We start from the raw sequence: 14754 nt of genomic DNA, 5'->3' as shown, positions 1-14754 counted from the left end.
GTCTATCATGGTAAAGTAAATGTAGCCTAGATGGTTATTTCCTGTTTTCTATTATTTAGCTGAATGCAGAAGTAATTATTTTACAAGAAAATGCAATCATCCAAGTGATAACAAAAAGCAGCTGATTATGTTTCAGGGTCAACCTTTGCTCCTGGCAATTACTACTACTTTGAAAGAAATGTAATGCTGCCTGGGTATGTATTTCGTACATTTCAGCAATTAACATATCTGGCAAGTAGCAAAACATTGATTCTTAATATATTTGGTAATAGTTCGCTAGAGCACATACATTTTGTTTTAGTCCTCACTGCTCAAGGACATTATTAGAGAAATATTGCAGAAGTCCACAGTGAGGTAACACTCGACTGGATAGAGTTTCTTTTGGTGGACAAATGTGATCGCCGATAGCACCAGATTCTGTTTAGAAAGCCTCTCATTTGATTCAGCAGGGGTCTGACAGTCGGTCCCCGTGCAGTCCTGGTTCTCCTGTGCCTCCCTTCCCTCGAGCTGGCCCAGCAAAGTGGCCCGGGCCTCCGGCAGCGGGGTGTCGGCGTTGGCTCCCTGCTGCAAAGCTTTGCTCCTGGCTGAAGGAGGTGTCTTTCTCTCCAGCCAGAGCCGCAACTGCAATCTGAAGATGGCAGGGAAGCCGGCCCTGTGTCTGACCGCGGGGGGCACAGTGACATTAAGTGCTTTGGTTGCTTAGACCTAAAGCCATGTGGGATTCAAGATAAGAAACCAGAGTTAAATTACTATTATTCGAAAAAACACTTCACCATGCACTTTCTTAAACTGAGTGTCTAGGAGTCAGGGTTGTCTCTTTATAAAACTCCTAATATGTAACATCATTCTTACATGCAATGAAAGTCAAAGATGTTTCTTGAATAAAGGCTGAAATTAGAGACAGAGTCAGTGATTCAATTAACTTCCTCTCCAGTAAACTAATGATATGGCTCAAAATATATCTGCATTAATTTCATAAGAATATTAAATAGTAATAATGCCTGTTTTGCAATCCACAGTTTGTCTATTGTGTAAATATGTAATATCACCGAATATCGGAGTAAAACAGCGAGGAAATGAGAGATGGAAAAAAAGAATGCCGTCAGAGGGAATCAGCTTGCAGCTCAAAACACTCTATACATGTAAATAATCTCAACACCTGCTAAGACAATTTGAGGTGTTTTTTTCTTCATTTTCTTTCTCTGAGAAATTCAAACGTTCTTATGAGGTGTTCAAATGCCTGCATATTAATGCTCTGAATGTTTGCACCATCTTTTTACTGCGTATTGTACTTTGCTCTTTAAACTGTTGTGTCACTTTGTGATACTTTGTCTGTGATAAGTGCAATATAAATAAATTTACTTACTGAAATACGGCGCCCTTTAGCACAATTGTGACACCAGCAGCAGACGAGTCATTGAGGTCATTCATGCTTGACTAATTAATGTGCAGCAAATGAGGTATTGTCACCCTAAATTATAAGTGTATATCACTTGATATAAAAAAACTTGCTATTTGGAAAATTGTGTGCACTAATGCAGCCCGTGGAAGTGAAGTTGTGACATTTTGACCTCACGCAATTTCATCAGAGACAGTGGCAATTTCAGTAGGAGTGATTATTCTGTGCAAACTAATTTTCCGTACTTCAGAAGGTTCGGTGTTGTGAACCAATTATTTGAGTTCCTCACATTTTGCCCACAGTTACTGTACATATGGCATGACCTAATTTAACTTGTTTTGTCCCTGAAGTTTAAAGGCTGTGGTGTGGCTCTGGATGGTTCCCAGACATTCTACAGAATTATGAAGCAGGGCTTTTTTTTTTAACCAAAGGGGTCAGGCTTCCATCTGGCAGAAGGCCTTTATATAGACACACCCGTGGGTATTTTCCACCAGGATTAATGACATTGAGGCTGATCTCACCAATAGTGCATGTGGGCCAGTGCCACTGTAATTGACCTTTGGTATACAATATCACATATAATACGGTTCTAGTATAAAATTCTGATGGAACTCTACTTGGTGCTTGGAAAAAAAAGCAATAAAAAAAAGCAGCAAAAATGAATAAATAAAAGTCGTAAAGGAGTTGCTTGTTATGATCGTTATCTTTTAACTGCGTTACAGAAGGCTCCTTTGAGCTGAAAGGCAGTTTCACATTTTTAAGATTGAAAATTGATTTTGTGTTTGCTCTCTTGCTCTTAAGATACACCATGATGTGTCATGTGTGTCGCATTTTTATTCTCTTATGATACTGGTCCTTTTAACAGGCCTCAAGGAATAACATCAGCAATAGTAGACCCTCACTGAGCCCGCCCAGTCCCATACTGGTCTCAACTGACACAATCTGCATTGCTATGCTTGGCAGCGTGTTTCTTGACTGCATCGCTGGGTTATTCGCCGGGTTGATTCTTTGATTTGTTATGTTGGGCTCCAAGCGGCACCCTCAGGCTGCCTGTGCGCTGTGATGGATCTGAGACACCTGGGCTGTGATGGACAGGTAGTAGGATATGACCCCCCTTGGCTCTGATCGCGGCCCCCGCAGCTCCTCACCTCCTGGTGCGTGGCGCTCCAGCCCACTCGGAGGCGGTGCTGACAGGTAGATAGATGTGCGGCGGGCCCCCTGCTGCACAGAGCTCCAAGGGAAATAAACCTGTTTATGTGTGTGTGCGTGTGTGTGTGTGTGTGTGCACATGTGCACATCTGAGAAGAGTTAATAATTAAGTAAACCTGCAGTCTTCCATGAAACACAAAATCGTTGTATGTGCGTTCCGTGTAGATGATGAGGTTGAGTAGAAGTCTTCGACCACAGACCCGTGCGTGTGTGTGTGTGTGTGTTGGATCCTCCGGTTTAGCGGTGGCCCCGGTTCTAAACGTCCATCAGCGAGCGGCATAGCGAGGCTTTGTGTCGATCACTGTTAAGTTCTCCCTCTTTCTCTCTCTCCGCTGCTCTGTTCTTCAGCCGGCCCCAGCGGACACGAGGAAACACTAATGGCCACTCGTTATAGGGAAACTCAGACATGAAACGGGCCTTAATGAGCTGTTTTCAGTTTTCTATTTTTCTCAGGGGGTCATTGTGATTGGTGAGAAGTTGATTGGCAACTAGCTCGCACCCATGGGGTCTCTGGGGTATTCTGGGCGATAGCAAAGTTGTTGCAGCAAGGGCAGCTTTGTTTCGATATTAGCAGCTGTAGGGTGTGTGAATATGTGCATGTGTGTGTGTGTGTGTGTGTGTGTGTTTGTGGGCAAGTGTCTTGGCATGACGGATATGGCTTTGGGGGGTTTTAATGGTTTGAGGACTTGTATTTCTCAGAAACCATTACAAGGTATTTCAGGCATGCAGCGGTTGTCAGTGTGATGCTGTGAAACAGTGGTGAAGCGACAGTCTCACTTTGTGCAGTTCTGTGCTCTTGAGAGCACTCTAGCATTCACATTAGATTGTCTCTGCTCCTTGTGTGAGCACATTTGTATGCATGGGATGCTGCAAGGGGTTGGTGATATAGATAATGTCATGCTGATGAGATTGAAAATAATCGCTGGCATATTGTAAATTTTTTTGAAAAATCAATTGAGACTCCATATAGATATATTAACGTGATGGCGCTGTCCTCTTTTTTTGGCTAACCCAGTGGATGAAATACCGAACACATTTGAATTTTCCTTATCTAATGTAAGAAATACCTCACCTCCTGTATCCTAATCAAACAGCCTCCATACGAGTTTTACCCAACTGCAACTCACACAAGAGTTTAAAGGCTAGTTAATACTTTGACTTTCATTCACTGAACGTCAATGTTGCTCCATGCATATATATTTGTATTGTTTTCCCTTGCTTGTTAGGATTTTATTGTTTTGCATATACAGGCAACTGTCATATTGACAAAATAAATTCGTATCCAAAATATCAGAAATTTAAGGTGGCTGCCAGTCTGACTTATTTCAGCATCTTCCAGATGGCATCTACGTATAATCAAATCCAGCTAATAAAAACATTGATTTAATGATTTAGTGTCGAATGAATTATTTGTTGATTTGTATTTGTAACAACTGTAATCAAGTCAGAACAGAAAGTGTTTGATTGTTTCCTCCGGTATGAAGGAGTATGTCTTGTGTTGCAGACACCGTTTGACATAACGTGGTGTGTTTCCGCATGCTAATCTCACACATTGCAGCCTCACAAATCAAATGTGTAGTCAAAACTCAAAATTCATGTCAGATTTGAGGTCCTTTTTTCCCCCAAAAGACAAGTAACCACCGACACAACAATTATTGAAAGGCTTTCCATTTCTCTAGGTAAGGGTAAAACCGTGTTGTTGTTTTTAAGAGCTGCATTTGAATGGTGTTAATCTATGCATCAAGCAGTAGCACTCAGTGTGCAATTGGTAGATAAAGGCAGCTGGCATGCTCCAAGGCCAAGCTGAATATCAAACAACTTCAGATGATGCCTGTTCCCTCCAAAACAGACAAAAGAGGCCCTGAAAGCAGCAAGACTCCATCCATGATTATAGCCCGTCAAACCGCAGGGTCCTATATAGTGACTCGAGATGAGAAAAGATTGCGCTATTATATGGAGAAATACAATGTTTTTCACGATGGTGAAAAGCAATCCTGCAAGCTGGAGGTAGAAATAGCATGAGACCCTTCATCAGCAACACTTGTAGTCCCTCTGTATAGCTGTCATAAGGAGCATACAAATTGACATACAATTATGTATGTATGTATTATTTAGTTCTTTAAAAATCACAACGACATTTGTATGTTTTTTTGTTTATGTACAGTATTTGGCAACAATGTAACTTCAAATGTGAATTGCTTTGCACCACAGAGAAAAACATTGTGATCCATACAAGATTCACTTTCGAGATTGTGAAGACAACATATTCCTTGTGAGCGTTGCTTTGTCCAATTGTAATCGCAACAATACGCCTTTTCAAGAAGCAAACTAAAAAATGTTCCAGATGGAATTGCTGCATTCAGTCTTTGCATTGCATCCATCTCTTATTAAATGTGCATGCATGCAGCATTCACATGTGTCCTTTACTCACGCTGAGCTTCTGTGACGTTGCAGGGAGTTTGGCCGCTGGAAGGTGAACAGCTTGGTCCTGGAGAGACAGGAGAACAATGGCTTTTCCTTGCCGCTGGACCCCGAGTTCCTCCAGACCATCAGGCAGCTGGGCAGGAGGCCCAGTCTCGGCGCCATCACGGACAACATCATCAGGAAATATGGAACCCACTTTCTGCTCTCCGTTACACTGGGAGGTAAATACCTTATGCTGGCTTTTATTAACCTACCGTAACACGAGGGAGCAGTAAGTGTTAAACCAGGGGTCGGGAACCTATGGCTCGCGAGCCATATATGACTCTTCCGGTGACGGCATATGGCTCCCAGACAATTTTTTAGTTGAGAGAAAAAAAAAATTCACCCGCCACCCTGTAATTTTCTCTATCGCGCCAGATTACAGCAGAAGTAATTTAAGGTCCTTTTTCTAAAAGAGCACGTCTTTGTTCTTTTATTAAACTAAACAGCCGTCTGTTATTGATCGTATCTAACCAGCAGCATGTCATTTCTGTCTCTACGTGTCGCGTTAACACTTCTCGGTTCGCCGTCTCGCAAAGAAAAAGTCACCTGCACCCCTCCCCCCCCGTAGCATCATGCAGCACCAGAAGTCGCATTAAAATTATACGTTAAAAATACGATATGGCTCTCAATGAAATATATTTGGAAAATTTGGCTTTTATGGCTCTCCCAGTCAAAAAGGTTCCTGACCCCTGTGTTAAACTGTGAGATTTACGACACCCGTGGAGCCCAAACCCAAGACCAACATGTTGAGGAACTTAACCAAACACAATGCAACTACATTGTATTTACTAATTGTTTGACTCTCGAGATCTTTACTTTGGTGACCTCCAAACTTCTCCAGTCACACCCATTAAAACATCACCGTCAAGCAGCTGTAAATTTGAAGAACTATTTAATGAATAGGCATAAAAAAAAGTATAAAGGGCTGAAAGGACTTTTATTTCCCAAAGTAGCAGCTCACATTTCTCACCATCGTGTCCTAAATTGGGAGCTTTCTCTCGTCCGACCTTGTGGCTGGAGACTGCCGGCTGTCAAATGAAGGGGAATTGTCATGAGAGTAATCTTTGAAAATAAATCTTTCTTGTTTGCTTGAATAACTAAATATTTGTTTCAAGCCTGTGGTGTGATGCTGGTGTTTCTTGGTCGCTTAGTCACATATTCCCTGATGCAACATGTCAAATCTATGTTCAGAGTTGTTAAACAGAAATGTCAGTGGATCCTCCACAACCATAGATGAAAGTTAGCCAGACAACTGTAATGCTTAGAAAGCTCCTGTGGCTATCTGCTGCACCATCTTGTCCCAGCTCCTCTGTTAGCTCTTTTCATTCCTCGTCTCTTGTACACAAACTCTCAAAGCAATGATGAATACCAACAGTATTTAAAATAGATTGAAAAGGCAATCAAGTGCATCATCATGAGTCGCAATTAAAAAAGAAAGAACATCAGTGGCCTAATGTATCTTGTCTCCGCCAGTGTTACGGCATATATAGATAGTGTTTTTAAGGTGCTTTATGTGGTATTTAAAAAAAAGAGATTACAGAGAGATTAACTGGAATTGCATTGTTATATGTAATAATAATTGTTCAACAAATATTGCTAGTTTTTCAAGTTAAACTGTTTTTCCAAAGAGATGTTCTTTTTGGAAGATGTTTTCTTATGAATAAAATGTGTATGTCTTAGAAAAAAAAGCTTTTTGCAAAATTAAGATAATTGTACTGTTGTTGTATCCTTGTCATTTTATTAGTATTGGATACACATGGTTGTTGATGGATTTTCTGAAGTCAATAATAGACAGAGTTATTAAAATAGGGAATTGGCTCTTCACACTGTGGTGGAGACAGGTACTAACCTTCATCAATACCCAATGTACTGTATGTTTGTTCTAATGCCTCTCCAAATTAAAAGCACACTCCCCATAAAACCGTATGCTGTTAGAAAGGATTTTTCCATCGATCTTTCACTCTTTCCACCGTCTGTCAACACGTCGCCCTCTGAAGGCTTTGACTCCGTTTGGATTGAAAGACTTTGTGCCTTGAAGCGTCTCGATTTGGAGCTCTATGTGACTGTAGAAAGAGTACTCGGCAGGCGTTAATGGGTTAACATGTATCACGACATCACTGAGAACATTTTGTGTCTATGTTCCCAGGGGATGAGTCATTAATGGATTGTGCGTATGTGTCTGTGTGCGTATTCACAGGGGAAGAGTCATTAATGATCTTTGTGGACAAGCGGAAGTTGAGTCGCATGTCTGAAGTGAGTGAGTCCAATGGCACAGCTGTGACTCTGGAAGCTCTGCACCAGCTGGCCGCCTCCTACTTTATTGACAGGGAGAGCACCCTGCACAAGCTGCACCACATCCAGATTGCCTCCACTGCCATCAAGGTAAAAGACAAACTTGCTTCCCATTTTAAAAACAACAACACACAAACAAACAGGTTCTCATTTGCCAGAGATTTAAATTGCCACCATTGTTGGATATAATTTTAATTTCCTGCCATTTCATGAGGAAATCGTTGTTGGATAAACGTTTCTTAATTTTCTTTTCGCATGATTATTGTTTTTGTTTTCAAGTATGGAGCATTTGAATAGAATCCCCACAATTATCAGGTTTGGTTTCTGTCAATTTAATCTTCCCCTTTAGTCTTTAGGATTCAGTTTACACCCCTTTAACTATGATATCTTTACTGGCAAATATTACAGATTTATATTCATTAAATGAATGACCTACATGACACTGCAGTTTATATAAAACAATATAATGATCACAGAATATTAGGGGATCTTTACGATCATATTTTAAATATTGTCTCATAATATTTGACGGTGCATGCAGACCTGCCTGCCTAATGAATGCTATAACATTAGTTAAAAAAAGCTTTGTACATTTTTCTGATAGAAGCCATTGATGATGCTTGGACAAGACACAACGATAAAAAATACTAACAGTACACATATTATTAACATATTGATGTTTTTGAGCTTGTGTTTTTGAGACAACGATGGTGTGTGGGCTTTCCTCTGGGAATAAGTTTTGGGAAAAAAATATAAGACAATCACTCTACAGCGCTACTTGCCAAGTACTTACGACTTAGTACCAATTACTGTATGCAGTTGGCGACCCATTATCAGGTCCTGAGTGGGATACCCTGGCCTGCTTCATATGCAGAATGTCATCATGCTGCAGACTATTAAAACATAATCTTAAGGACATAAAACAGACTGAACCCTCTATAGGGAATGATGATGCTTTCCTTCCATTTCTAATTAATGAACCTTTCATGAAAGCATTTAAAGACCTCAGCCAAAAAAAAACAGCAGCAGTGGGGATAGTTTCTTCGGTTGCCTCAGGTCACTTACAGACCCAAACTCCTCCAAATAAATATTTTTAAGGTGGTAAAAGGGACAATTGGAGAGAGAAAACCTTTAGTTTGAAAATCTCGGCTACTGAGTAGATTTACTTTACATTAGATCTGAACTCCAAAAGCCACATTTGTCTGCAGTGGTCTTTCTTCTTCTTTTCTAAACCAGGAAACTGCCTTCCCCCTGTTTCCACTCCAATGCTAAGCTAACAGGGTGCTTCATATTTATGATACATTAAATTAGGCATATGTATCCGAATTGGTTACAATGTTGATGGTTTCATATGTTAAAGCTGATAACAACATGCAATCATTATATTTCGCATTTTCCTCTGCTTACTTGAAGCGTTAAATATCTTCGTCGGCATCATCGGTATTTTAATCAAGATGTCTCTTGAACATCCTTGGTACCATCGCCAAATTAGTTCCCCATGCTAGTCGTCCAAATTAAACCAAAAGAATACAGCATGCTTCTTGTTTATGTTTTAGATTTTCTTTCTGTTCACAACCTTGGTTTGTCACTGTTTTACCAATATCGTTCCAAATCACGAAAACCTACTTTGTTAGGGAATTATTGTGTTATAATTTTAAACTTCTTTATTACGGTCAGGGTATAGCTCTGTCGTCATTTTTCAGTATAATATTTTCAGTAAAAAATAAATCTGTGTTGACTTGCTGCAGAAAACAGGAAACAAACAGGAGTCTTTCAAGTTGAAGACGGATGCTTTAAAAAAAAATATTCTCCCATCATCCCTCTGTGGAATATATCATCCTTTGTTCTGGACAGACATGGATGCATGACTGCTAGAGAGTCATATTAACATAAACATGTAATTTCAGGGCATCTCTTCCCTGCAGATCGACCCCTTCTTGTGTGGTCCAACTTACCAAGTGGCTTCCAGTGTTGTTGCTTTTCTCAGCTTCAGTCTATTTGTCTGTGACTGTGTGAGATGCATCAGCATTTCTTAGTGCTGTATTTCCAGTGACAAGTCTTTCCATTGCTTGCTCTGAATTTTGCCATTTTATTTTCTTCTCACTTAGAAATCTTATTTGTTTTTTTACGAGGATTTTCATAAACCGTGTCTTTACCACTCTTAGTTCGCTGCATCATAAAGGTAGTGTATTTAACAGCATTTTGATAGCTATAGAAAATATCATATGAAAATCTAAATGTCCTTTTTGAAGCATTGTTTAAAAGAAAAAACATGCATGACTCATACAGCACCATTGGCTTTGCCTTAGGGCACCCGTGGGTGCCACTTCGCGCACTTTGGAAACCAGAGTGCGAGCATCCCGTGCATTATTATGAAATAATAGCCTCGATGTGAAAAAGGTTTCATAAAGTAACAAAAGTTTTGATTGTCAAAGCTGAAACATGACACGGAAATTGAAGTTAAACACTTTATAGAAGTAAAGAATCAGACCGACATCCTTCATGAAGCCGATGGATTAAACATATAAAGTATTCCTGCACTTTGATATGACATGGGAGTACACATGTACACAGGCACACACTCCATGAGAGGATGAGAGGATGAGCAAGAGAAGAGATGAAGGGAGCAGCACCTCTTGCTTCCCTCTTCGCTCTTTCATCCGTGTACATGCTTTCTTATATGGAACGGCATGTTATGCATATCAAGATGTGCTTAAGATGTAAATATCACCTTACATCTTTTGCTGCTTTGCTACCTCCGGGGTATGTTCATTCATCACTCTGTCAGTTGTTATCAAGCTGAATTAATTGAATTGGCCGAGTTTGCCCTTCACACTGCAGACGGAGCTCTCTTTGCTTCCCGAGGAGTCTTTTTCCCTCTCGTGGCTTTAAAGTGTTTACACCTGCTTGTGGTAAACAGCGGATTAACGTCACGGAATGTAGGTAATATCAACAACACGCCAAAAACACACATCGGAGAGACATCAGCCTCTTCAATCTGTTTCTTCTGTTTGTTTGTTTGGGGGCGTTCAACTGTATCTCAGTCTTCGTCAGCGAACTGGCTCGGGGCTCATCCTCGGATCTAAAAGAGGCACAGATATCAATTAATGGAAGGTTTATGTTTCGCAATCTCCTACAGAAAACCATGTGTCTCCATTGTTTCATTGTCAGAAACAACATTTTTTAAAAATATATATATATATATATATATATATTAACCCAGGTCCCATAAATGTCAGAAACCAGGGAAAACATAGTTCTTTGATGTTTACAAAATGTTTTAGTTTTCTCTGAAACATTACAATAATATAGAAGCTGAAATAAACAGGACATCCTCACAAGAGAAAAGCTAGACCTAGTTATGGATTGTCTTGGAGACTGAAACCACTTAATTCAATTCAATTCAGTTTATTTGTATAGCCCAATTTCAAAAATTACAAATTTGTCTCGGAGTGCTTTACAATCTGTACACATAGACATCCCTGTCCCAAAACCTCACATCGGATCAGGAAAAACTCCCAAATAACCCTTCAGGGGGAAAAAAGGGAAGAAACCTTCAGGAGAGCAACAGAGGAGGATCCCTCTCCAGGATGGACAGGTGCAATAGATGTCATGTGTACAGAAGGACAGATTTAGAGTTTAAAATACATTCAATGAATATGACAGAGTGTATGAATAGTTCGTAGTAGGCATATTCCACTTACAGTTGCTCAAAAGAAAGAAAAGAGCAAATTGTCTGCCTCTCCGCGACTCTCAACGTAACGACCGCCGACCCAGCAGCTTCTTACATTTAACACTGTTAACCTAAGGCACAACTTAACAGTGGGGGGCTAAATTAGCGCGACGACCTCATCAGTCGGGAGGGCGCTATGATCTGTTTCAGCTGTATACGAGCAGGGAGGAGCGGCGGCCCTTTGCTAGCCGCCGGGGACCGATGCTCACGCGCACTAACATGCACTAAAAAGGCCCGCGTGGTCGACCCCGCCTCTGCAAACAAAGCACATGGAATGATTTGAAGATGCTAAGAAAAACTCCACACTCCTCGTATGATATTATGACATGCACATATATATTTTTTTTTACTAATTTGCATGCCAAGATTGTACACGGTACATTAAGCAGTCATTAGCGAGCTCGAAAACGGACCTCCTTTGGAGAAGCAGAAAGATCTGGGTCTGTATCCTTCTTTCTGACGATGTAACTACAACGCTAAGTTGCTCGCCTTTTCCTGAGCTGCAGCCCATTTTTCATCGACTCCTTCTCACTGATGCTCCCTCTATACAGTCCATCGGAGATAAAACTGTACATTCTCCAAAGTGAATTGGCAAGAGGACTTTGAGCTGATTTGGCTGCCTCCACTGAACCAAAGTGCTGCTAAAAAGCTCTCTGATTGAGATGAATGGAGAAAGGGTCCCTCTCGGGTATATTTGTTTGTGAGGCATCTTCAGGTGACTGATGTAAAATAATCACAACTTCCGTTGCCTTTAATTCCAAACATGTGTTCTTACCTTACCCCAATGAAGATGGATGGCAAACCAAATCAGTATTTAAGAAGAGCACTTGTCCTCTGGTTTCAAGAGATAATATAGTTTAAATAGTAGAAGTGCCTGGCTTTAAGGCCTGGACGACTCGGTGCAGCAGCATTGGAAAATAAAAGAAAGACGGCAAAACTGAGATGAAAGTGCCGTAAAAAATTAAAAGTCTCTGCAGTTACACATATTGTGATGAATCAGCCTCTCCATTTGTGTAATTTCCTCTGAGAGCCCCAACCATTTGTCAAACATTTTGCGGTATGAGTTAAGGTGTCATGTGCGACTGCACTGAAGAGATGAGATGAGGGCCGATGGGTCTTATTCAGCAGGCCTTTAAGCCCGGGATCGGGGTGCAGCGGGTACACAGGAAATTCTGCATCAATCAACAGGCTTACTTTTTGATTTGCGGCCCGGGCTCCTCCGTTTAGCAGATTCATCAAACTAAAGTTTCGGAGGAGAATGTCATTGACGGGGAGGAGAAGCGACGAGGAATGTTTGACACAATTTGCCGCGCCGGCCTTTAGTGTTCAGTCAGCCATGCTGCGATACACTTCATTTTGCCAGAGTGGAAGAGAACACGAGTCAGAGTCGAGCTCCAGAAATCAGATTACGTCTGCCGAGAAATGGTTTCAGCTGCCTGAGTTCGGGGGCAGTTTGATGGCAGGATAAACACAACAAAACAAAAAGCGTTCCGTTATCACAAGCGTGGATGAATAATTCATTACTGGCAGATTTTTTTTTTTTTTGCTTCTTCATTATTCAGAAAGAAACCGAAATGTCCTTTCTTCTTGCCTTTTCACAGCGTATTCAACCCCTTTAACCTTTTAACGGGATTTACAGGTTTCCTTTGTAGGATTCGTGTTGGGGGAAGAAGCCACAGATAAGTAAACGGATGATAGCTGCTAGTCTCATATCTGACCTCCAATGTCAAAAATTTCACTTCTTTGAGCTATTTCTCTTTAACCTGCAGCTGGTTCAATGAAGTAAAGATAAAAGAAATATGCAGAATCACATTAGCTCATTTGGCTTCTTTTCACTAGACTGATACTTCCTGTAAAATAGCATCGCTTATATTGTAGCTGCTATTGGAGAACAAAACACCACATGCAGTATTCAATTCCACTTTTCTTTTACCAAAGGTTCCCCTCTGCTCCCCTGTGACTTTAAGAGGCTATTTTCTTTATATATATACACACACACAGAATAATCTTCCTCTGATGCATTTTCTTGCTTTTAGTTCATGAGCTTATCCCTCGCTGGTTGACATTATAGTGTAAGCCAGTGCAACAAAGTGGTCTTAAAACATGCATTGAAATCCTCAAAGACTGAATAAACAGCGGGAAAACGCTCCTATCTCAGATGCAAATGTGGATTTGCACATCTCGGTGATTAAGCCAACGACAATTCTTGAAGGTGCAGCGAATGAGGCGATTCTGAAATGAACCATCATTTAAATGAAACATTAATGCTGTCTTCTTTTCTTTTTCCAGCAAGCAGAAAGTGCGGCCATTTAAGGCTCGTTGTTGCTCAATCTGAAAACACAAGCTCACTAAGTGACATTTTATGCAATTTTGGTGGAATTATTCATACTAGGGATTTACTGAAGTGATGAATCTCCATCAGTAAAATGCTCTCACCTAACCGGTCTTATAATAATATTAAAGCCTTACATTTTTAAATAATAGATGTGCCTCAGAGCCATGTGTATCAGTGGACCATGTTAACAGGCTAAATACTATGCTGCCCTTCCAAGACCCCACAGCAATAGTACAGAGCCTCTCATCCATCCATACACTGTGCAAGACGTGGCATAATCTGATTTATATTATACCGGTATTTTAATTGCCAACCTGTAACAGAGTGTCTGTGTATCGTGTTAATATTCTTCCATTTATCAAGTATAAATATTCAATGAACTTCTCGGTGAAATCAGACATTCGGGTCGGCTGTCGCTCATGGGGAAAGTGGTCGTCCCGTAACCACAAGGTACCCGGTTTGATCCCCGCTCTCCCCAAATTTGCATGTCGAAGTGTCCTTAAGCAAGACACTGAACCCACAGTTAGTTGCTGGTTGGGCGCTTCACTGCAGCCCACTGCTCCTTAACGACTAAGTATAGGTCAAATGCAGAGGAGTAAAGGATACATTATTATTACATCGTTATGACTTCCTACTTGGTTTAGTGAGGGAGAACATTATAAGGCATATAAAGATAGTGTTCAATTGACATATTTTACATTTCTTACTCATTCATCTTCATGTGTTTTGTGTGTGTGTGTGTTTGTGTGTTCTTTTTTAGTGTTATTATCCTGCTTTCTATATTTGCCATGGTTATTCCCCACATAAAGCATGTCGAGAGTATTCTAGTGGGAACACTGTATCCGACAATATCTCTCTCTCCCCTCTCCGCTGTAAAACTGGCAACCGAGCAGTTAAATCCTGTTACGGAGCCAGATACTGGCTCTGGCTCCGGCTCTCAGCCGCTCCGAAGGCTGAAATGACACATCCTGAGCCGCCGCACTCGTGAGCCGGGCCCTTTCGTGCTGCCTGAGAGTGGAACTATGTCAAACTTTCCAAGCAGCGGCCTTTGGCAGCGGGCAGAGAGCTCCATGTTCACCGGCGCAGTGTGATATGCTGGGCTGACTTGAGAATGTTCGCCTGCTGCTTGAATACGCACGTCGGTGAGAAATTGAAGGGGAAAAACCTGACTGAACGAGTTACGAAATGTAACAAATGTCGACGCTTCGAGGCATGAGGGCTCGTGGGAATAGTTTGATGAAAATGATAAATCATCTATGCTGCGGCATTAACAGTCATCAGATCTCACCTCGGTTGAGCAGCTGTATTGGATTTAGGATG

At 41.0% G+C, this 14754-nt stretch overlaps 1 protein-coding gene across 2 annotated transcripts in view; it reads left to right on the top strand.

Moving 5' to 3' along the window:
* LOC130194364 (BMP/retinoic acid-inducible neural-specific protein 3-like) overlaps window positions 1-14754 on the top strand; it is a 46784-nt gene that overhangs the window by 15343 nt on the left and 16687 nt on the right. Inside the window, exons 3-4 of one of the 2 annotated variants that reach the window (XM_056415343.1) lie at window positions 5063-5253; window positions 7272-7456. In XM_056415343.1, the coding sequence (XP_056271318.1) occupies window positions 5063-5253; window positions 7272-7456 (376 nt within the window). Of the gene's footprint in view, window positions 1-5062; window positions 5254-7271; window positions 7457-14754 lie in introns of those variants that run through there. The other variant, XM_056415342.1, reaches the window with a different exon arrangement.

This window comes from Pseudoliparis swirei, chromosome 5 (genome assembly GCF_029220125.1).
Source record: "Pseudoliparis swirei isolate HS2019 ecotype Mariana Trench chromosome 5, NWPU_hadal_v1, whole genome shotgun sequence".
Lineage (NCBI taxonomy): Eukaryota > Metazoa > Chordata > Actinopteri > Perciformes > Liparidae > Pseudoliparis > Pseudoliparis swirei.
Note: the sequence above shows the minus strand (reverse complement) of the source record. Positions and strands in the feature narration are given on the sequence as shown.